Source organism: Zootoca vivipara, chromosome 17 (genome assembly GCF_963506605.1).
Source record: "Zootoca vivipara chromosome 17, rZooViv1.1, whole genome shotgun sequence".
Classification (NCBI taxonomy): Eukaryota; Metazoa; Chordata; class Lepidosauria; order Squamata; family Lacertidae; genus Zootoca; species Zootoca vivipara.
Genome location: NC_083292.1, coordinates 15,836,342 through 15,859,901, shown reverse-complemented (window position 1 = coordinate 15,859,901; position 23,560 = coordinate 15,836,342). Strand labels below are relative to the sequence as shown.

The 23,560-nt window shown below is 45.2% G+C and overlaps 3 protein-coding genes across 12 annotated transcripts in view; 1 reads left to right on the top strand and 2 right to left on the bottom strand.

The window, feature by feature from the left end:
* Positions 1-1,758, bottom strand: part of PISD (phosphatidylserine decarboxylase) — a 40,536-nt gene extending 38,778 nt beyond the window's left edge. The window contains exon 1 of the mRNA XM_035097612.2: positions 1,468-1,758. Coding sequence (XP_034953503.2) covers positions 1,468-1,751 — 284 coding nt within the window. The 5' untranslated portion in view covers positions 1,752-1,758. The remainder of the gene's footprint in view (positions 1-1,467) is intronic.
* Positions 1,701-23,560, top strand: part of LOC118075560 (melanotransferrin) — a 23,802-nt gene continuing 1,942 nt past the window's right edge. The window contains exons 1-17 of one of the 4 annotated variants that reach the window (XR_009556912.1): positions 1,701-3,616; positions 5,726-5,889; positions 6,734-6,833; positions 8,113-8,289; positions 9,660-9,822; positions 9,914-9,978; positions 10,104-10,261; positions 11,448-11,634; positions 12,641-12,789; positions 13,156-13,246; positions 14,465-14,524; positions 14,843-15,025; positions 16,502-16,658; positions 17,423-17,505; positions 17,838-18,022; positions 18,474-18,651; positions 19,662-19,856. Coding sequence is in view for 3 of the 4 variants with exons in the window: in XM_035097601.2 (XP_034953492.2) it covers positions 3,529-3,616; positions 5,726-5,889; positions 6,734-6,833; positions 8,113-8,289; positions 9,660-9,822; positions 9,914-9,978; positions 10,104-10,261; positions 11,448-11,634; positions 12,641-12,789; positions 13,156-13,246; positions 14,465-14,524; positions 14,843-15,025; positions 16,502-16,658; positions 17,423-17,505; positions 17,838-18,022; positions 18,474-18,651; positions 19,662-19,714 (2,241 nt within the window). In the remaining variant the exon portion in view is untranslated. The other 3 variants (XM_035097601.2, XM_035097602.2, XM_035097605.2) reach the window with 3 other exon arrangements.
* The window catches only part of PRR14L (proline rich 14 like), a 23,323-nt gene continuing 19,946 nt past the window's right edge, over positions 20,184-23,560 (bottom strand). For all 7 annotated transcript variants that reach the window (XM_035097568.2, XM_035097569.2, XM_035097576.2 and 4 more), the window contains one exon: positions 20,184-23,535. In XM_035097568.2, coding sequence (XP_034953459.2) covers positions 23,259-23,535 — 277 coding nt within the window. In that variant the 3' untranslated portion in view covers positions 20,184-23,258. The remainder of the gene's footprint in view (positions 23,536-23,560) is intronic.

Here is a 23,560-nt window from a genome sequence, read left to right as displayed (position 1 = left end):
TGAGCCACCCAGACCATGTGGATGGGTGGCTTAATAAAGTCAATAATGAAAATAATGTGGAGGCATTTTCCCCAAATCCTCCAAGGTGAGATAGGGCCTAACAGGCACACACTGCAAGGGGGGCACTGAACTGAGCACTTGGCTAGGGCTTCCTTTGCACTAGAAGGGGAATGCAAGGTCCCTGTAACAAAGACTTGAATATCTGTAAGTGGAGCAGCCCTCCCCTGCCTCCATTTTCCTCCATTCCCTGCTTACCACATCCCTCTATTTTCTACTACATTATAAGCACCTCAGGGCAGAGACACCCCCCCCCCCCAATTCTCTCACATTTTGGGAAAGCACCATGGATGGCACTAGAGACAAATAAGAGAAGAAAAGGACTACAACAGCAATACAGGCAGTTAAGAGCAGGCTTAAGTGCCCCTGAGCACAGGCAGAGTGCATTTCCCTCACCACACAAGAAAGCAAATGCCAAACTTTAAACTTCACGCAGTTTTCTAACGCTTTGCTGCTGCTCCTCACAATCCTTGTCCCGAAGTGTAATCTCCCACCTTCACACCGCAGGGTACCACAGATCAACTTAGAAATAAAACTTTATAGTGAGGCTGTGTACACACTATACATTTAAAAGCGCCTTTTAAGCCCATCTCAAGCCCTCGCACCACACAAGAAACCTGGGACCCTGTTGTTTACCCCTCACAGAACTCCCAATTCCCAGCACCCTTATCAAACTACAGTTCCCAGGATTTGGGGAGTATATACATGTATTGGGAGGTTGTGGTATTTACTTTTTTTTACCATCAAGCCGTATATAAATTAATCAAGAAATAAAAATAAGCAAGTGGTGTGGACCGGGCCTGCGGAGTATTATCCAGCCTTTAATCCTACTCAAAAGCCCATGCCTATGAATTTCAGCGCGGCCCTACTACTCCGAGTGGGGCGCAACCCTGAATGTCATTAATGGCACATTTGGTTTGTTTCATGTTTAAACTTGTTTTAAATTTTAAACTGTTTTAATTCTCCCCGAGATCCGGTGGGTCATAAATGTGACGGCGACAAGAGCCTGCACACCGCTTTGGCATCCTTGTGCACACAAATTCCCCTGGAGGCAGACATAAAAAGGCAACTGCAAGTACCACTCGGAGAAGCCCCCGCTGAAATGGGATGCCTCCATTAACTCCAGTACGTCTCCTCTGAGTAGGACTGAGGTGAGGGGTTGGGTTGGGGAGACAAACCCCCCCCCGCGCGCGCCTCTCAGGTGTCCTCCGAGGCGGGAATCCTGGCTGAGGGCCATCAGATAGCTGCACGCCGAGGCGCGGAGCACGCGCTGCGCCCCCTGCGCCTCACGCCCCGCCATGTCTGCCTGTCTCCCCCCACTTCCCTCACCCTCGAGGGCCAGCCCCTTCCTCCGAAACCATCCCGCCTCCCTCACGCCTCGCCGCCGCCGCTAGGACTGCCGCGCTGTACCTTCCGCTCGCCCTGGCGCACGCCACCCTCAGAGCCCCTGCCGCCGACGCCGCCATCTTGGCCCTGCTGCTGCTCTCTCGTTCGGTGGAGGGAAAAGTCACCCCGCCGTGCGGCTGCTCTGCTCTCTGCTCGTTTGCCGCGCCGCCGGGGCTGAGGGAGGGAGGGAGGGAGGGAGCGACTGGGCGGGCGCAGTTGGAGAGCACGAGAGAGCGAGGCGGGCCTCGGGCCTGAGGAGGAGGAGGAGCCGCCGGTTCTCCGAGGCGCTGCGTTAGGTCGCCGTGCATCGGCCGCCTCGCCTCAGCGGGGCTTGAGGGAAGCCCGAGAGCCCCCTTTTTTCTTCTCACACGCAGAAAAAAGCATAACGATAATAATAATAATAATGCCGCAAAACGTCTCCATGGCGACACCCGCACACATTTGCAAAGAACCATCAATAAATAAATGCCAGTTTATCAAGTTTCTGGAGCGAGCCTGAGGGCAGCCACGCAGCTGTTAACAGTGATGCGTTTGCTTTGTTGGAAAGTTATATTTCGGTTTATTCGTCTTCATTCGGCATAAGTTAAGGGGAGCTACTGTGTGGAAGGATAATTCGTAATAAAAATAAATAAAAGCAACCATCAAGTTTAACCAAAACAAAAAAAGCCCCCACACACCTACAGAGAACAGCAACAATAATGTTCCCTCAAATGGCTAGGAGGTGAGGTGCACCATGACTGCACAGAAAGGGTTCACTACTGCAGGCATCCCCAACCTTCAGCCCTCCAGATGTTTTGGACTACAATTCCCATCATCCCTGACCACTGGTCCTGTAAGCTAGGGATCCTGGGAGTTGTAGGCCGAAACATCTGGAGGGCCGCAGGTTGGGGATGCCTGCACTACTGTACTGCGAGCCACACCATACAATTTAAAGTACATGGCTTCCCCCCAAGTAATCTTGGGAGCTCTTGTTTGTTCAGTGTGCTGGTAATTGTAGTTCTGTGAGGGTAAACTCAATTTCTCAGGATTGTTTGGGGAAAGCCTTGTGTGGAAGTGGCAGGTGTTAATGCCAGCAGCAGGCAGGCCTCACTAGGGAGATCATTCTTTTGAGTTTATACATCTCGCCTTATTTACGTTTATTAAACTTTATTAAACAAAGCTTTACAGTGGTACCTCAGGTTACAGACGCTTCAGGTTACAGACTCCACTAACCCAGAAGTAGTACCTCGGGTTAAGAACTTTGCTTCAGGATAAGAAAAGAAATTGTGTGGCGACGGCGTAGCGGCAGCGGGAGGCCCCATTAGCTAAAGTGGTACCTCAGGTTAAGAACAGTTTCAGGTTAAGAACGGACCTCCAGAACAAATTAAGGTTTTTTAAAAATCATTTTTATTAATTTTCCAATAAAAAACAGCCAATCAACATATAATCATAATCCAATCCAATTAAAAACAACAAACAAACAAAAAAGACCAAATTGTAATCCCAATTATTAATAATTAATTTTTTCCAAGCTTCCCAGAGTCTGGACCTCTTGAAGAATCTTCCATATCTCATCCCTGACTCCTTGTTCTCCTATTTTCCACATTCCGATTTTAACACTCAAAAGTTTTCCATCCCTGGCTGTGCGATTCTCAATCATGTCCAAAGTCATATATCCTTATGTCCATCGAGTACAGCTTTAGTGTAAATATGTATTTTTCCAACTCTCTGTTTGCCAGCACAACATTTCCTGACTCCATTCCAATCTTCCAATCCGGCTATTATCCAAGTCCTCATTTAGAGCTTAATGACGCAGCAACTCCCATGCAGTTAGGCTGTTATGTTGCTCCCATCCAGGCTGCCATCCAAGTCCTTCTTTGATGTTAGGCATGCTGTTTGCGTATTGCAATGTAAGTAAACTGTACTGTACTCCACAGATATAAATCATTCAAAGATCAATTGGCCTTTGGAGTGGGGCTCACTTCTGAATACAGACCGGTCTCGCTATACAAACACAATGCATTCTCAGGAAGTCAGGCAAGCGTTTGCATAACAAGTCAACACTTTCCATTGATTCCAAAATGATGGGCGAAACCAGGAAAACCCATGCTCTCCTGTTTGTCCGATCTCTCCCCATCCACCCCTCCCTCCTACCATGTGAATCTGCTGCAGTGGAACAGCAAAACACAAAAAAGTAAGGCTGCTTATTTGTTTACAGTAATGCATGCAGGTCTGGCTGTTTGGATATCTGAATCTGCGGTGTTTATTTTTGTTTGGGTACAAATTCCTCATGTTTGGATCACTGAATTTTTGTATAATGAGTGTTATGAAAAATAGCAGCCCAGTGATGTCCCTGGGGCTGATGAGAGTTGTATTCTAAAACATCTACAAAGCACCAGGTTGGCAAAAGTTCTAATCACTGTTCTACACCACACCAGCAGTCTTTCTGTCACACTCTCAGGGAAGCTAACAGTAAAAATATCACAATAATAACAATAATAAAGGTATTGCCTTAATTTTGATTTATTAATTACTTAGTTCAGAACTCATCTCTGCTATGAACTCAGGTGAGCCACCAGCAATCCAGGAAGGGGGGGGTGTATTGTGAGGATCCCTGTGTGCAACTGGCTTAGGCAGCCAAGGCCCTGACTGACTCCAGCTACAAAAGCTGAGTCTGTTAAACAGACTCTTGGGCTGGGACGTGGTTTTGGTTTTTGGTTGGGAGGGGGTTACTGCTGTTGGTTTATTGTATTTTTATTTGAGATCTTCTCATGATTTATGTGGAAATTGTTCAGTTTCATTGTATATTTTTATTGTTTTATTTATTGTTTTTATCTACTTTTGTTATGTTGTAGTTATGTATTTTTTCATATTGTAATTGTCTTGAACTGTGGAAATGTGGCATACAGATAAAGTTATGTATGTATGTATCTGGAGAATGCAGGTAAAGGACTCTGAACCTTTATAAAAAAACTGAGGGACTGAGGGTGTGCAGGTGGGTAGATCACATTCTCTCTCTCTTCTCTTTTCAAAATCCATTCCTGACACTTGAGAATCATCAGAATGCCAGTTCAAAAGGAGATTTAAGATTCAGTTGCTTCTGTTGAGTGTGAAATTAGGTTTTTAAAGCCCAACACAGTGCTATCTATGAAAGATTGCCAGTGTGAGAAGACTGAAAAATGTTATAATTCATCTATTGTCTCTATCTGCAGACTCGCCAGGCCGACTCTTGACAAAGCCCTGCTAACGCTTCCCATCTGTGCCTAAGAATGGGGCCCCTTTCCCCGCCCAGCCCATCATCCTTACATCCAGTGGATGCTGCTGCTGCTGCTGCTGCTCTCTCGTTTTTTTTGTGTGTGTGTGTTAATCCTCCCCCAAACCCGAAAATAAATATTTAAGGCAGTGCCAAGACCCCTTGTTTTCAAGGCTTCAGTCATAGCTCTGGAATCCCTGGTATGAGGCAAGGCAGAGGCTTCAGTGTGTGGAGGCAAACTGGATTTATGCTTTGCATCTTTGGCCATGAAGGCTGCGGCAGTCACTGTGTTCATCCTCCTGACCACTCTTGCTCTTAGGTCTACAGGTAAGAGTGGCGGCACTGAGGGAGATGAAAAGCAGCATCCACCCTGAACAATGCTAATTTGCTTTTAAGAGGCAAACGCCAGCAAGCTCCTCCACCATTACACTAGTCTTCTGCTTTATTTTTAATTTATTTTTTAAAATGTCTTATTGTTATTGGAATGCTGTGCCAACCACCAGCACCAGTGCTCCTCTTTTTATTTATTATTTGTTTGGTAGCGTTGCGGCGGGGAAGCTGTGTTGTTGGGAACAAAGTTAGAAAGAGAGGGGTTGGTGGGGGTTAGAGTCCAACAACATCTGGAGGGAGACAGGTTCCCCATCCTTGTTTTGCACGGACAGGTGGAGTGCCCCAAACCCCAGGCAACACCTGAGCGGAATAATGACTCAAGATAACTTGCTATGGGATTAAAATTGGCCACAACTTTATTAAGATTCAGATGTAGGGAGACCTTGGCTCAGGCATTGGGCATTTATCCTTCCCAGTCCCCAACCTTGAGGTGGGGACTCCTGCTCATTCTGCCGAGTGGGGCCTTGACTTCTTTCCCCAAAGCCTGTCCTGATGGCTCTGCCATTCATCAATGATGTGCAGACTGCATAGCATGTTTTGTTTTGTTTCAAATAGGGATCAGCCGCGTCTGCTCCTCAACTTTCTTCATTGCTTACCTTCAAGCTTCTCAGTTTCTATCTAGCCTATTCATAACATTGCCTGCTCTTTCTGTTCTTGCAGGGAAGAAGTTCCGATGGTGTACCCTTTCTGACCTGGAGCAGAGGAAGTGCTCAGAGCTATCTAAAGTGCTTCTGGCAGTGCTGCCTCCTGCCACGGTCAATGCCTTTGCCAGGGTTTCCTGCATCAGAGCTCACAACACTTACGACTGCATTGACAAGATTAGAGTGAGTACCCAGAAATTCCAGAGGTTATCCAAATCACGGATCTCATTCATTTCTTCTACCTCCACAGTCGGAGCAGGCATCAATGCTTTTGAATACCTGGAAACCACAGGAGGGGAGAGTGCTGTTACGCTCACGCCCTTATTGTCAGCTTCCCTTTAGGACATCTGATCAGCCACTGTGACAACAGCATGGTGGGCTTGGTGGTTCTGATGTCTTTTGGGCATTTTGGACTACAAAGCCCATGAGGCCCAGCCATCATGGCTGTATGCTCTTGAGGCTTATTGGAGTTGCATTCCAAAGCATCCTGAGGGCACCAGGTTGTTGATGGTGGGAATCAAGGTTATGTGGGGAGCGGGCTGCGGGGGTGATTGCCCCGGGTGCATTTTTCTGGCAGGCACAGTGCACTGCTCACGCTGTCGTCATCCCTGCGAGCCAGCCCTGTGCCAATCTGATCAGATCCCAGCTTCGCCAAGTGGCTTGGGGAGGGCGGCGTGAGGAGGGCGCATGCACCGGGCACTGGGCACCACTAGTGAGAATGAAGAGTGGCACATTAGTTGTGGAGCTAGCTGAGCACAGCATCTGTTCAGGGTGGAAGTGGTGTTGCCCCAGGGAAATTACTGCAATTATTATGACCTGTTTTCATGCTTAATATGTGAGATATTACAGCCCATTTATTGCTACATACATACTTATTAAATCCTAACCAGATGAAATTCTGCCATGACTGGAGGAAAGATATTAGCCAATAGTCCCAGGAAGTGTTGGGAAAGTCTGCCTGACTAGAATAGCTTGTACTGAAGATATTCAGAAACTTGTTTTAAATACTATTTTCATTCTTAATTAGGTGAACAAAGCTGATGCTGTCTCCTTGGATGCTGGAGATGTATATTCGGCTGTGAAGCTTTATGGCTTGACTGTGGTGGCAAAGGAGATCTATATGGAAGGTCAGTCAGTGACCATACCCCCAGGGCTGGTGTCAGCACCCAGTAAATTGACCAGAGCCTACATAAATGTAAAGAGCCTGCCATGCCAAGCCTTGATTCCAGCACAATCCCTGGTGTGCCTACTGGGTTGGCAATGGAGGTCAAGGGCAGGGTCAGATTTAGGTTTAATGAGGCCCTAAGCTACTGAAGGTAATGGGGCCCTTTAAATGTCCTTTGTCAACAACAAATTGTTGCTGTTAGAAATGAGCAAACCAGTGATATTTTAGGGAGCAGACTAGCAGGCGGGTCCCATTTCTTACATCATAGGAGCCTACACAACACAAAACACTGCTGCTGTATGTAGGTTTTATTTTATTTGTTTTTTATCTTATATTTTGGAAATGTACATCCAGGTTTTCTTCTTTTAAATTTTTTTGGGGCCCCCAAGAGAGTGGGACCGTAAGCTATAGCTTGTTTAGCTTATACGTAAATCCGGCACTGGTCAAGGGTCATGGAAGTGTTCCAAGAAGTGTGCTCTGGAGGAAGGCCTGCTCCCTTGGCTCTGGGGTTTTACTATGGGATAGATGCTCCTCAGGGTCCACATGACATCATTGGCATCAAAATGTCTGTCCACACCCCAGCCCACACCCAACTTAATCTAGAATCTAATATTTCCAGCAGAAAATCAACAAATTACAAAACAAAACTGGTGGCAATAGCCCAACTGTAAATTAAACCACCACCTGGAAGTACCGTAAACATTTCTTTAACAGAACTGGCCCTGCTTTTTCCATACAGAGACATTGCTTTGATCTGTGTGAAACTGAGAGCATATCACAGACTTAACTGGCTCAACCAGGGTGCCAACTTGAATAAAATATGGGGAGTGGGATAAGGTAAGCCCCACCCTGCATAATCGATCACATGATGTAGTGAACACAGCCATTTGAATGGCAATGCCCATCAGTTTGGGGGGATGGACAGCCCCCTCAAATATTTTTTGGGTGGAGCAAAGCCCCATCAGCCCCTAGGAGTTGGCTCCTATGAGCTCAACCATCATTCCTTCTCCCTAGGAAATCCTGAGAACACATGGGAAGACTTAGTGTAGTATAGCCATTTCCAACCTGGTGCCCTTCTGATGTTGTGGACTACAACTCCCATCAGCTCCAGTCAGCATGTCTCTGTGATGAAAGTTGTGATCCAAAACAACTGGAGGGTATGCGGTTGAGGAAGGTTGTTCTGTTCACACAGAGATCTCTCAGTATTCATTAACATGGTTCCTGTACTTTTTTATCACTAGGTAACTGTGTGTTTGCTGTAGCTGTGGCCAGACGAGGAATGCTGGATATCCAAAGGTTGAAAGGGAGCCGCAGTTGCCACAATGGAGCCAGGTGGACCTCTGGTTGGAACATCCCTTTGGGCTTCCTTCTGGTTAGGAATGACCTCGTGTGGGATGAAGACCAGCCCCTCAGCCACAGTGAGTGCACAGTGAAAGATCAGATGCTTAGCTTTGTATCAAAGGCCTGAAACCGATTGGAATTTGAGGGGAAGCACAATGTGCAAAGCACCCACCATAGGTCCCAAGTCCTTTTACTTATATTGGGACCACTTCAGCCACATGGTTTGAGCAGGAAAAATGTCAGAGCATGTTACTGAAACCAAAAGAGCACCAAACTGCTTAACTGTTTTAAGGCTGGAGGATACCCAGGATGTTACATGTCAAAGATAAGCAAACCGCACCTGACCATTGATCATGACAGAGGCATGCACAAAGTGTCCTCACAATGTATTCTCATACATTTCTGTGCCCACAAAACAAACATGTGATGAGATCCTGAGACAGGTTCTCAGATCCTGTTTGGCCAGAGATTTAAACCAATTTTGCAACACCCAAAGGAAGTGCCTGTTGTCATTGCATTGCCTGGCAAAGTGCTCCCTTCCTGTTTTTGTTTTTTGATAACATCCAGATCATTATGAGGCATCTTTAATTTCAAAAGGATTAAGACTGTCAACCAATTCAATAAATTTAGTTGGCTAATTATCTTGTCTTTTACCAGTTAAATTTCAATAAACCCACATTTTCCCAAAACTTCAATATAGGAAAAGAATGTGCAATATAATTTACAATTAATTAAAAATTAACAATTTAACAGAAGCTACCATTCATTGTTAGCTGCAAACATATTATTAATTTCTTTTTCATTCACTGCTGCAGAAAGAGACCAGACCCCAAAGTAGCCTAAGCGAAACAAGCACCTACATTCTTAACTTGCAGGCCAGGTGATGAACTATCACCTTGCCAACGAGACATTAACCTCCTAATTCTAATTTAAAAAAATAGATGAAGACTGGGATCTGATTCTTGAAAATGTTTGGTTACAGCATTAGCATGCGGTATTATGCCTGCTCAAAAGTTTGCCCCATTGAGTTCAATGGAATGTCTTCAAAGGTAAGTAGTTATAGATTTGCAACCTCAGGCTGCAGTCCCAATGAACTCAGTGGGGCCTACTTCTAAGTAGCCATGCTTAGGAATACAACATAGTGGGTACATTTCTGCGCGTGCTTACCTGAGGATAGGGCTATGTTCTGCCTCTGTTGCTGCAGACAGTATGCCTTTGAATTTGCTGGGAATCACAAGTGGTGAGAGAGCACTGCTGTTGCACCCAGGTTCTGCTTGTGATAACCTGGTTGGCTATTTGAGAACAGAATGTTGGATTAGATGGGACCTCTTAGGTCTGACCGAGATGGACTCTTCTTACATTCTGATCATCCAGAAGTTGAGTCAGGAATCTGTTTTATTTTAGCAGTGCATTTCCATGAGAATGTCTCCCCTTCTAATTTATCCAGTTGTCAGTGATTATTTCAATGCCAGCTGCATCCCTGGCATCGGAGTCGCCTCTCCGCAGCTCTGCTCCCTTTGCCAAGGACAGAAATCCTACATCCAGGACAAGAACCACTTCTGTGAGACCAGCGGTGGCGAACCCTTCTCTGGTTCAGATGGGGCCTTCAGGTGGCCTTGCACTTGTGCTTGAAGTGCAGGCGGGTGGGGCTGGAGCAGGTGTGTGGCCTCCTGTGCTAATGCTACTTCAATCTGTATGCAGGTGCTTGAAGAATGGGGTGGCAGATGTTGCTTTCCTGGATCACCTGGCCATCATGAATGCCACAGGTAAACTTCTTGCTCAGGAACTCTCATCTTAACATTTACCCTGAAGACGTACAGCAGCCCAATGTTAAATTCTCTCACTCCAGCTTCTCTCAATGCCATTCGTTTTTTCCCCTCCCCTTGTTCAGAGTCAGAACAAGAAGAATATGAGTTGTTGTGTCCTGATGGGTCCACAGCTCCCATGACTGCTTACGCTGCCTGCAATCTGGGCCGAGGGCCAGGACGGGCCATTGTCACACGCCACAACTTCAAGAAGATCGCCAAGAAGTTTCTCAATGTCATTCAGGTATTTCTTAGCCAACACAAGGAGGGGTACAGCAGGGCTCATGCCCGAGGCCTTGTTGACACAAAGAACTACTGAGAGAGCCAAAAGGACTACTCCATTAAAAAAAAACGTGTTTGGCAGATAACAAAATCTGGCTGTTTTGAGTGTTGAAACTGGATGCTCTAGTTTTTGTGCTCCTAAAAACAGTGTGCCATGCTGGCTGGGGCTGATGGGATTTGTAGTGCAAAACATCTGGAGGGTGCAAGGCTGGTGAAAGCTCTCACCAATTACATGGCTTATGGAAGGTGCCCAGCCAGTTTCATAGGGTGTTGCAATCATGTCCACACCATAGCTGCCAAGTTATCCCTTTTTTAAAGGGAAATTCCCTTATGCTGAATAGGCTTCCTCGCGAGAAAAGGGAAAACTTGGCAGCTATGGTCCACACTCTCTTTCCCTTGGGGATATGTGGTCTCTCCTTTTTTTGGTGCAAATAGTCTGCTGCTGGCTCACTATGTTATCAGCTAAATAATAACTAGAAAAGAGATGCTGAAGTTATATCAGCATTTGGAAGAAAATAGCAAAGTACTATGGTTCTGGGTGAGTCATGGCAGATTTTTTTTTAAAAAAACCAATACTGTTGTCACTGCTACTTACCAGGATGGTGCTGCCATGATAAGGAGGGTGTGGGTCTCTATATGGGTGCACCAGGAGCAGCACTGGATTGGCAGCAGCAGCAGTCCCACTGGTGCAGCTGCATGGCCCTGACTTTGCTGTGACCTTGCCGAAATCCCATCCCATCCAGAGAGGCGACAGTGATGCTGGTGTTGGGAAGATAGCTTTGCCCCATCATATGTGCCAATACTGCCTCCAGATGTTGTTGCTTTCTACCTCTCATCTGCTGCAGCCAGCATAGCCAGTCATCCGGAATGATGGGCATTGCAGTCCAACCATACCTGGAGGTTGCCATGTTGGCTACCCCAGTGACTTACCGTATATTCCGGCGTATAAGACGACTGGGCGTATAAGACGACCCCCAACTTTTCCAGTTAAAATATAGAGTTTGGGATATACTCGCCGTATAAGACATACGACCTGGCGTATAAGACGACCCCTGACTTTTGAGAAGATTTTCCTGGCTTAAAAAGTAGTCTTATACGCAGGAATATACTGTATTTCATCGTATAGACACCTCTGCTCTTGTCCTTAGCATCTATTTGGAAGGAAGGGAAGAGAGAAGGCCAGATTTGAGCTTTTTGCCTCTACGCCATTCAGAGGAAATAACCTGCTCTTCCACGATGCGACGCACCGCTTCCAGCTTGTTGATGAGGAGGCTGAAATCAGCCATGTTCTTGGCCTGGATTATGTTGCTCTGCTGCAGGGCTTGGGCCATGAAGGTGAGAAAGTGCCTCCCTCCCTCATGAAGTCATGGGGAGTCCCGAAAGATCCTATGTAGCACTAGGTGTATCTGAAGAAGTGTGCATGCACATGAAAACTCATACCAGCGACAAACTTAGTTGGTCTCTAAGGTGCTACTGGAAGGAATTTTTTAATTTTGTTTCAACTATGGCAGACCAACACGTCTACCTACCTGTAACTAGCACTAAGAGCCTTTGAGGTATAGGCCCCAGATCATTTTCTAGGAGTCTCAGGTGTTTCTGGATACTTACCGTAATTGAATTGAGAGGCAGAACTGAGCTGGATGTTGACTTAGAGAGCAATGAATAAGAACAGAAGGATAGCCCTGCTGGATCAGGCCAGTTGAGGCACAGATAGCCCAGCATCCTGTCCTTGCAGTGGCCAATCAGCTGCCCCAAAGGGAAGCCCAAAAGCCAAACCTAAGTGCAACAGCAGTGCTCCTCCACTTGCAGTTCCCAACCACTGGGCATTATTCAGGGGCACACTGCCTACAAATTTTGGTAATGGAAGGGAAACTGCACACATATTAAGCAAAATAGAAACATACCCACCCAGCCTCCCCCATCTACCTCTCTTCCCCCTTTCTTCCCAATGTCTCAACAAATGAAACTGATTTGTAAAAATGTTATGAGAGACATTGCGCATATCTTTGTAAACCAAGAAAACCTTTAATAATAATAATAATAATAATAATAATAATAATAATAATAATTTAAAAAAAATGGAAGGGAAACTGAACTGATCTGGGGTGCAAATTAACCAAAGTATATATCTGGGGTGATCTAGATGGGAAACAACCTGGCTCACCTTCTGTGACATTTAAATTCTAAAGTTGCTTCGATAATATAAATTAGCATCTGCAGATTTTACGCAAATATCTGTCTGTGAGCCAACGCCTCAGATCTTTGAAGTACTAGCAGCTTGGTTACTAGGTGATGCAATTTGTCCTCCTTCCTATGACAATACCTTCTCCTGCTGCCTCAGGGAGCTCCCTGGCCAACAGCCTGGTCCGCTGGTGTTGTATCAGCAATGCTGAACTCCGCAAATGTGAGGAGTGGGCTCTGAATGTCAGGTCACACCCACTGGTCTGTATCCAAGCAAACTCTATGGCCAACTGCATTGAGCTGATCAAGGTGAGTTGCATACAGTCTGGGAAGCAAAACCAGCAGCATTTTCTTTTTACATAAGCAAAAGATACAAATAAATCACCCCATCTCAGTAAGGCCCAGAGTGACTGGGACAGCAACACAGCCATATGGGCGGGGTATAAATAATAAAACTAATATTATCTCCAGTTCCACCTGTTTCCCAGCCCAGACAGCTGATGGCTGGGGAAAGGCCTCGATTCTGGCAAGAACGCCATGGCTTGCAGGGAAGGGGGTGGCTTTCTTTAACATGCAAATGCCAGACTGTCAACTGTGCACTTTTTCAGGGAAGGGGGTGGCTTTCTTTAACATGCAAATGCCAGACTGTCAACTGTGCACTTTTTCACGGGGCAGAACAATGAGGCAGATGCCGTTACACTGGACGCCACACATGCCTACTTTGCAGGGAGATGCGCTCTTGTTCCTGTGGCTGCAGAATGTTATGGTGAGCTGCCTCTTTTTTAAAAAACCCGCAAACTAACACGTTTTAATTGGTTTTTCACTAGAGTGGCAATAAAAGTAAAACATAAAAAATACCTCTAAGCATGCAGGGGAAATATTCTGCAAGCTGCTGCAGGTAACCCCAAATGTGAGTGGTGTGTAAAATGCCTAATCTGGTGCATGGCAGAGGTGATGTGATCTGTGTGTGCGCGCGCATCTGTTATGGTATGATAAATATTTCTTGCTCATAGCCATAGGGTCATTGCAAACAATACACATAAAATGTCTTGTTGCCACAAACACAAGCAGATATACTTAGTATTAAGATAAAATGAAATTTAAAATAAATCCTTAAAACATCCTGGTATGACACTTACTAACTTTAAATCACTCAAATGAATGAATCACCTTTATAGCCTTTACTGCCATCCAATTCAGAGTTCTCACTCCAGTGGCTTTCGTTTTCAGTTCAGCAAAGCTTGCAACCCAGAAGAATTAAAAGAGCACTTTGCTGACTCGTGCATTGAAGTGCATCACTCTGTGACTTGGCACTTGATGACTAGTAGTTGAATAGTACAGGCAGTATTGTGCTGCTGTTTTCTTACACTGTCAGGTGATATTGCAGTGCTCACAGTGGTGTTCACTCTGTGATTGATCATTTACAAGGCAACAGCTGATGCTGCAATCATCGAGTAATGAACAAGCAAGTACGAAGAAAGCACCTGTGGTCTTTTTCTGTGCCCCTGTCTTATTGGTGCAAGTTCCTCAGTGCCACAGTGAATTTGTAATGGAGCAGATGGATATTGCGAGGTGGCCTGAAGGTTCACTTCTGGGGCCAGAGTGTTCACATGGCATTCCCGACATGGGTATCTCAGCTAGAGCATCCTGGGATTTCCAGAGGAATTCTCCCTCAGAGAAAGAAACTAATAGCTCCTGTGTCTGATATGAAAGGCACTTTCCTAAAGGAGAAATGAATTGATGTAATTCCCAAACTGACAACCTTTAGATTTTTGGACTACAACTCCCATCATCCCCGGCCATTGACACTGTTGCCTGGGGCTGATGTGAGCTGTAGTCCAAAACGTGGGTGTGGGTGTGGAGCAGGTCAGGTTGGAGAAGACTGAATCAGATCAATCCATGTTTAGTATTGAGCACCTACCAAGTGGTGTAAGGCATGAGTCTTCTCTTCAGACGTCACTTCTTTATGCCTTTTTTTGTACAGGAGAAGAATGCACTTCAGCTCAGGGAGAAGAGGAAACTGAGAAGCTGGCCCACCTTACAGGTAAACAGAAGGGCCTGTAATAATAGAATTGTAAAGTTGGATGGGATCCCGAGGGTCATCTAATGCAACCCTCTGCAATGCAGGAATCTAAACTAGATCTTACATGACAGATGGCCATCCAAACTCTGCTTAAAAACCTCCAACGTAGGAGAGTCCACCATCTTTGGGTGGCACAAATTGCATCTACTAGACCCCTCCCTTTTTAAAGTCGCTTCTGGGGCCCCTCCAGGATTAGGGCCCCCGGAGCTTAAGCTTCCTTTGTTTCATAGTAGATCCACTCCTGCTGCCATGTTCTAATGCCTCCTCATTGCCACACAGCTCGTCCTCCAATTTATGCAGTGGCCCTTGTCAAGAAGAATGCCAAGCATGTGAGCATCTACAATCTGGGGAGGAGGCGCTCCTGCCACAGCCATGTGTACAGCCCAGGAGGGTGGCTCCTCCTTGCCCAGTACACGGTGGGGGCTCAGGAGAATGGCACTGCCAACTGCAACCTCAGCTCTGGTGAGAATTACAGCAGAATCTATAAAACAAATGGGGACAACTTGATTCAAGAGGAAAGGTGGGAGTGGGTGTGTCAGGGGGTGGTGTTCCTAGATCAGGCTTCCTCAATCTTGGCCCTCCAGATGTTTTGAGACTACAATTCCCATCATCCCTGACCACTGGTCCTGCTAGCTAGGGATCGTGGGAGTTGTAGGCCAAAAACATCTGGAGGGCCGAGGTTGAGGAAGCCTGTCCTAGATCTTTATTGCAGGCACCCCCAAACTGCGGCCCTCCAGATTTTTTGGCCTACAACTCCCATGATCCCTAGCTAACAGGACCAGTGGTCAGGGATGATGGGAATTGTAGTCCAAAACATCTGGAGGGCCGAAGTTTGGGGATGCCTGCTTTATTGAATCAGGATAGAAGCCTAGGCCTCTTCCCTTTCTATGTTCCATTTAAGCCTCCTACTTGTTTTAAACAGGGCTAGTCAACATGGTCCCTCCCAGATGCTGTTGGATTACAACTCCCATCAGCCCCAGCAGGCAGCATGGTCAATGATGATGGGATTTGTAGTCCAACATCTTCTGGAAAGCAACACATTAGCTACATCTGGTTTAAACATGTGCACCAGGAAATGGGGCCTACTTTACTGAATATTTCAAATGCGTTCATAACCCGCTACAGTGTGGGCTGAAGAAAAACATGGTCCTGAGGATTCTGTTAGATTTCCATCAGCCACATGGCCAACTGTCAGAGAGGATGGGAGGTGTGATCCAGCAGCATCTGAAAGTCCATAGGTTCCCCCATCCCTGTGCTGCTGTGGCCATGGAAATTAAAATAAGCTGCACATTTCTGCCTCTCTATCTGGGGCCTGAATGCTAGTGGGAATTGATGCTGCTGAAGTATGAAAATACTGGGCTTGTAGTACAAATTTATCCAGCTTGCGATGCACAAATGTATTTTGAGATAAGCTTACTGTCCCCAGAAAAATAGTATTTTAATGTGTAAATTAAATTGTGACGTGTGTGTCAGGTTATGCATGTGTACAAACAGCATTGCACAGATAAGGTATACAAAGAGGACTCTCTAATTGGCCGCTTCATGTTTTTTACCACTGAAACAGACACAAACTTTTTTTATGGGTGGTTTGCAGAACAATACCTTGATTTCTAAGTTCTGATATAGATAATCAGTTCAACCAAAATGTTCAAGTTAGCAAAACTCATATGCACCAAAAAAGCAGGGGAAGCATCACACAAGCATTTAGAAAAGCAAATGATACGTGGCTGCTGAGAGAAAGAGAAATACAGTAAGTATAAACAACCAACCATTTAGTTTTGCTTTTGAATGTTTTCTGCACAAGCAACAACAAGCTGAGTAAAATTGGCTATCCTGTTCCCTAGTTTTCTTCGGTCATCAGGGAATACTTTCCTCTGTTGCTTTTAACCACTGTTGCACTGTGAGTTTAACTACTGGCCCTTCTCTCCCCACTGAAAGCTTACGAGGATTACTTCTGGAAGGGTTGCATGCCAGGAGGTGGTGGGAACCTTTGCAAAGTCTGCATTGGGCAAAAGGAGGCAGAGGGAGGAAGGGGGTCATCCAGGTGTGCAGCCAATCACAACGAACTCTACTATGGAAACCTGGGTGCCCTCAGGTGAGTCGAAGGATATTGCTTAAAAATGACTGCTGTATACATTATTAGGTTAATGTAACTGATTTGTAGAAAAGACTCTGCTACCTGAAAAAAGAGACAAAGGATTTTGTAACCAAAGAAAATATTTAATAAAAAATATATTTAAAAAAACCAGTGACTGCTGCCAAACTCTAAATTCCTTGGTGGCAATCATTAAATGCCAAGTTAAATAGTGGGTTTTATCAGACTACTAAGTCATACTTGGAAGAGGAATGGAGAAATCTGTAAATTTTGTCTTCTCTCAGTTTCTAATTTTTCCTCAATCTTAAATTCAGTTTGTCACTTTCCCCACCAGTCTGCGATGTATTTTTTTAAAGTCCTCATGAAAATCAATCAGTATTTTAGTGCTATTTTCACCTAATAGACACATATTTGTATGTTGCAGGTTTGCCTAATACATACATTTTGCAAGCAGTATTACATAATATAATGCATTTGTATAGGTTATGTTCATTAATATATACACTTATGGACACACTTTTTATTTGGAGAAGTGCAAATTTCTAAGAATAGCTACATTTTGGTTCATGTATAATTTTTGGAAGTGAAAATGTATCAAAATGCAAATTAAGTCAAAATTCTCCACCATCCCCTCACTCATAAGGGGCGCACCCATGTAAACAAGACTGTGTAAATGCAGCTTGCAACACAATGGGTGTGTGTGTGTTTTAAGCCATTCACGTGACTAACTTTTGCTGGACTTGGACCACTCTTCCTTCTTCTAGATGCCTCTTTGGTGATCCCACTGGAAGAAGTTTTGGTGATGTGGCTTTTTTAGAACACCCTAACCTGCTCCAGAATATTCAGTGTAAGATGATTCTTTCAAGATTCCAGTAAGGTGCCAAAGTGAATTTTCAACTTAACTTCCCTCCAGATGTTATCACCAGTTAAATAGCCTAACTAATCAAACGTCGTAAGGGAGAACTAGTACTACTGTACTTTTGTTTCTGAGAGTATCAGAACTCTTGGAAATTAACACCTGCATTAAAAACAATTGTACTTTATTTTTACGTTCCATTAATTCTTAAGAAAGCATAAGAGATCTTAAAAATGATCAATAGTTCATTGACAGATATCTGGATCTTATTTACAAAGGAAATGGATCTCATGAAGAACTGCTTTGTTTTTACTCCTTTGCAGACCTAGATAGCTCAGGCTGGGCAAAAGGATGTTCTCCAAGTGACCTTGAACTCCTGTGCCTTGATGGCAGCCGCGCAAATGTGACAGAGTGGAAAGTCTGCAACCTGGGCCTTGTCCCTCCCAATATAGTTGTGACACGCCCCGTAACTGTAGCAAAGGTCTATGACTTCCTGGTGAAGTCACAGGTCAGTTTGAACGTGTTGGACTGAATGATAAGAGCTTAAACATTATTTGTGAGAGCTTCCAGCTGTGGATGGTTTAAGTAACACCCAGTTACTGCTGTTTGGCTTTAAGCTGCAAGTGGAAAAGCAACTCTGCATCCAAATAACATTCTATGGCCTCCTTTGATGGTGCGATTTTAATTGGGAACATGGACTGGGGGGTGGGGGTGGGTAATTGCATGCCCACCCACCACTGCTGGACATCCAATTACAATTGCTGCCCCTTGAGGAAAATAAAGGCCATGCTTTTGGAAAACAAGGAGCCAAAATGATAGAGATGATTCCCAGAAGACAGACTACAGAAAGGGAAATGGGTGAAGCAATCTATACAGTCCATAACCAGTCAGAAAAGATATTGAAGATATTGGCTTTGCTTGTACTCGCGTTTCTACAGTTTCACCTTTTTCTTTTTTAGGAACAAAGCATAGGCTTGACCTTTCAGCTCTTTCAATCAAAGGCATACGGTGAAAGTGACCTGCTCTTTAAAGATGCCACTCGGCATCTCATTCCTACAAGCCACCTGGACTATGAGACCATCCTTGGGGAGCCCTTCTTCCAGCTTGCAGAGTCTGTTTTCAACTGCACACCTGCAGGTAAGTTGGGCTTACCTGGAAGGAGATATATGGCAGGGTCTAAGTTGGTCACCCCACTTGCCCTCTACTGCATTGTACTTGACATGCTTATGAGGGCAAGAATACTGATCCCTTGCTGGAGAGCTTCTACAGGATCTAGTAAAAGAATACATGATTTGCTATATTTGTTGGAGAACTCTGATTATTGGATGACTGACAGACATTAAGTTGAACCATGTAAAATCAATGAAACATAATAGAATCCATGCCTGCAAAGTTATTTGAGTAGTCTGAATGTGCTATGCACGTTGTGTCAGCAAGATAGTGCAAATTATGCTCAAATCAGTTGATGCTAGGCAATTTGTGATGTTAGTTATTATCATTAATTGAATTCCTTATCCACCCTTCATGAGGTTTTTTTTTGGGGGGGATTACAGTATATTAAAATTTAAAGCACAACAACCCCACATAACACCCCTGCAAATTGTATTTTGCTTGGTTATTGTAATGGGGTAATGGGTTGGGTTAGGGTTGTCATGGCGAAGGGGCTTGAATAACTCAGAGAAGCTATGAGCTGTGCCATGCAGGGCCACCCAAGATGGACCGGTCATAGTGGAGTTTTGACTAAATGTGATCCACCTGGAGCAGGAACTGGCAACCCACTCCAGTATCCCTGCCAAGAAAACTCCATGGACAAAGACAACAGGCATATAATGGGTTAGGGTAGGGACCATAAAGGGCACAGAGCCCCTTGCTTCAACCCAAAGATATATTGATTGATTTCAGACCATTGTCTGGGTTTGCTAAAAGGATTTCAGCAGCTGTCCAAACTTATTCTTGCAGCTGTTAAGGGCTGAAAACATGTTTTACAAAAAGCAATTTTGAGATTCTGAGCTTGTTTGGCACTCTCAGAAAATCGCAGCAGGTGCACAGGCACGGAGAGAGAGAGAGAGAGACCAAGACCAAGACCAAGACCAAGACCAAGACCTGCCCAGTGGCATAACTTAGATACATCCCATTTTGGTTTTCAGGCATCCTGGACTTCTGCAAACAAGACACTTGCATCTATTCAGAGCAACACTGATGTTGTTTCCAGGGAAACTCCCAAAACAGAAGTGAGACTGCAGTGGAAGATTTGATGCATTCGCCAGGAAGGCAGAGAATTGCCAGGAGGCTCTGTGGGCTTTATCAGTGGCTGGCTGTTTTCCTTAGGAAACATATGCAAGGTGGGTTTTGTACACCAGCTAATACTAGAATGTCACCTGTGTTGGTAGCCAGCATCCAGTACCACCATGCTGGAAGAGCTCTTGATTCCCCTGCTGCTTAAGTTTTCCTCAGGCTGTATCTTCAGTTATTCCAAAACATACACTTGCTTAGAAACATTTCACAGCAGCTTACCCTGGAATGGCTTGCATAAGATTTACTTGCAGAGCTACTGATATTTAACAACTAGCCATGCGTTTACCAATCTGATACTCTCCAGGTCTTGTATATCATTGGAAATTTAAATAAAGGCATTGCTACAAAACAAAGAAATCCCTTTAACACACATATGAAATGTTAATTTTTTTATTTCCATAATTTAACATACGAAGAAAGCAAAATTTCAAACTCAGACTACTGGAATTTAAAACAAAAACACCACATAATAATGGCATGACAGGTACAAAAATGTGCAAGTTTCCATTCAGTTTTTATTAATGCAAAAGGCTTAAAGAAGCCATTTCTGAACACTAACCACAAAGCAGTTGGAGTTTCATCAAAGAGCTCTGGGGACAACCTCAGCCAGACCAGCCTGACAAGGAGAGAGTCAAATCTAACCACTGGCAGAGATGACCCTTGCTCTGTCCCTGGCGATGTTACCTTGCAAGCCCTATTTCCTCCTGGCAGCTGCAGAGGGATTACCCTTTTATGTACTCCTGATTTCGTTCAAGCAGACACAGTCCTCACAAGCCACATTATTTTATTAAAAAATGATGTTCTGTGTCCCTAAGAGTTTACACCATAGGCTGCCTTCGCTCTTTCCTGGCAGGGAATTTTTGTTCAAGAGCTCTGGGTAGAATTTCTTCAATGATTGTACTGAAAACTAAGAAAGGAAAAGAATTCCAGTCCCCACTTTGGAAAGGGCCTTGCCTGAAGGCAGGTTCTTCCTCGGGAACCTATCCTCCAAACCTCTCTTTTGCGGTATGGGCAGCTCCAGAGGACACTTTTCACCAGCCACAATACTGCCACAAACAGTCTATGGGTCCTATAAGAACAAGGGTTAGAGGAACTTGCATCCACACAAAATGACGCCTTTAGAAAGAATCCCAGGGATGGAAGAAAGCCTCTTTCAATGCAAACCATTGTTGGGATTGCCACAGATCCCACCTCATTACAGGGAAAATTCGGCCTCATTTTCTGGTCAGCTGCAACAAAACAAAGGCAAGAACAGTCCTTGCGTTCCCATGTTGCAGCTTTACAGAAATGCATTCTCAAGAGGAAGCGAACAAAACAGGAGCGGGAAAGAAACCACACCCACACAAAAGACACCAACAACAGACAATTCAAAATTCACAGTGGAGGACATACTCCCGTACAGAGCACTGACCCTGCCTGGCACTCATGGAACATCAGCTCAACAACGGAATTGGAAATCCCCACATCACAATCTGTCCTGGTGTGCTGTTTCATAGAATCCCACTATGGGACAAAAAATGTATTTTAAAATGTACTTCTAACGACGATTCTATTCAACACATCCAAAATATCGAGACTAGAGATGTTCAGGGATCGCCTACCATGATAAAAGTATTATTTGCTAGCCAGGAGCGTCCACATATTTGCATGCAGTAGCAAACAACGTCAGTCACATATGGAACTGGCTATGATATCTAGTCCAACCTTCCCCACAGTGGCGGAACTACAATTCCCATCAGCCCCAGCCAGCATGGCCATATGATACTGGGGCTGTTGGGAGTTGTAGTCCAAACCATCTGGAGAGGGTGCCACTTTGGGGTAGGTTCCACCATTAAAAAATGATTCCCCGTTTTCTTATCTTTATCACATTGGGGAAATTATTTCACTTGCCCATACAGATGAGTATGCAGCAGGAATCCAACGGTTGCTTCAGGCACATGTGTGGCAGCCCCCCACCCTCCACTTCTCCAGTTTACAGGCCCAGGGTTTTATCACAGGCAACTGGGCTGACACCTTCTGCTTCTTGCTTCCTCCGATGGGGGGATGGCAGAGAAGCGAGGGCAGCACAGATTTTACCCCTGGGCTTGCCCAAGTTACCATCATCTGCTATATTGATTGGATGCCAGAGCAATGCTCATTCTGGAGGTAACAAGAAGGTATCCCAAAGGGGCATTTGAGGTACAGAAAGTGCAAATTTTTAATGAGAGGGAGGCGAGCTATGAGGATTTCAGCCATTAAATCTGGCCCAAATTATAGGCACTGCAGACACACAGCAGCTGCTGTTCCCTATGGAAAATGCTCAAATAAAAATGGGGAGGGGAAGAGTATCCCAGAGCACAGCAATTTCCCAACTGGGCAGGGGGAGGCTAAGCTTTCCTGAGTGTGGCTACCAATTGTCACTGGCCGCTCACCAGCTTCCACCTGTCAGGACCCAGTACTGTATTATACACTAGGCTATACAGACCAGTTGGTTATTAATAAATTGTTCAACTAGATGAGCTAGGCAATGCTTGGCCCCAAACTTGTAATTTTTCAAGTTCAAAAGAGGAGGAATCTAAGAGTCACAGCATTTGCAGCTGGGCAGAAGAGACGATGCGGTGATGGGGAGATAACACAACAAAATGTGGTGCACTTTGCAGCTGAAATCCACTGGTGTGTCAAATGCCGAAAAGGTTCAAGTCAGCAAAAGGAACATAGTGGGGAGGGAAGGAGCGGGGCTGAGCTCATGCTACCTGCTATCCCTCATCTCGGGGGCGGGGCGGGATGAACAATTACAGCCATTTCCCAGGGGAACCTCAACCCCCAGTGTCCGTACCATGCATCTTTAAAATGGGTCCACATGGAGCAAACAAAGTACAATAGTCAAGTTGTTATGTTGTTGTGGGATCTCCCAGGAGAGACTCTGGCTGACTTGCGACAATTTCGATCAAGAGAGCGGCAGAGGATCTTTGACTGGTTACAGAGGATGGAAAAAAGGTTGAAATCCTGCTTCACAAGTGCTGCTTCCCCCTGCTGCCCATTTTACTCAAGCTTTTCGGTCCTCCTAGCCCCCTACGACATCTAGGGGTGGAGGGCACAAAAGAGCAGAGTGGCCAAAAACCCAATGCACACATACATTTGGAAGTTCTTTAAATCCTGTTGCCTTTGAAGGTGCATTAGCCTTTAATTTGCCCCACCCATTTCCCTCAGAGGATGTTAAAACAATGATTTTCAGTGAGGGTGGGGGGAGGAAGACAGAGCCACCTTGCTGCGTTAAAAGGAAATCTGAAGCTCTCCTCCCCAGTGCTTAATGAACTATCTCTACGGCCATGCCAGACAGGCCTGTAAACAAGAGCTGATCATCCAGGGATCGGAGCAGAGTGGTTTCATATGGGGAAACTGATTACGTGCCTTTTCAGGTACGCTGGAGCGCTAAAGGACATGGGCTGTTCCCAGCCACCAGCCCACCCTCAACTGCCTGATGCTTGCTCCTGCTCTTCCTCCTTAGCAAAGAAGCTTTCCAGGTCTGTCAGTTTCTGGATCAAGAGAACATCTAGTTCTCTTCCGCCCAAGGCAGCTTTCTGTGCTCGGGTGGAACCACCCATCATTTTGACTCGGCTGCGTGCTCTCCTCTTCCGGGGAATGGTGAAATCCTGGAACTCCAAAATCCGCTTCCTCTTTTGCTGGCTGACGGAGATCAAGGACCCGTTCTTCTCCTTTGGCTCCTCAAAGATGGTCTCCAGACACCTGGGAAGACCAAAAGGAGTAAGCT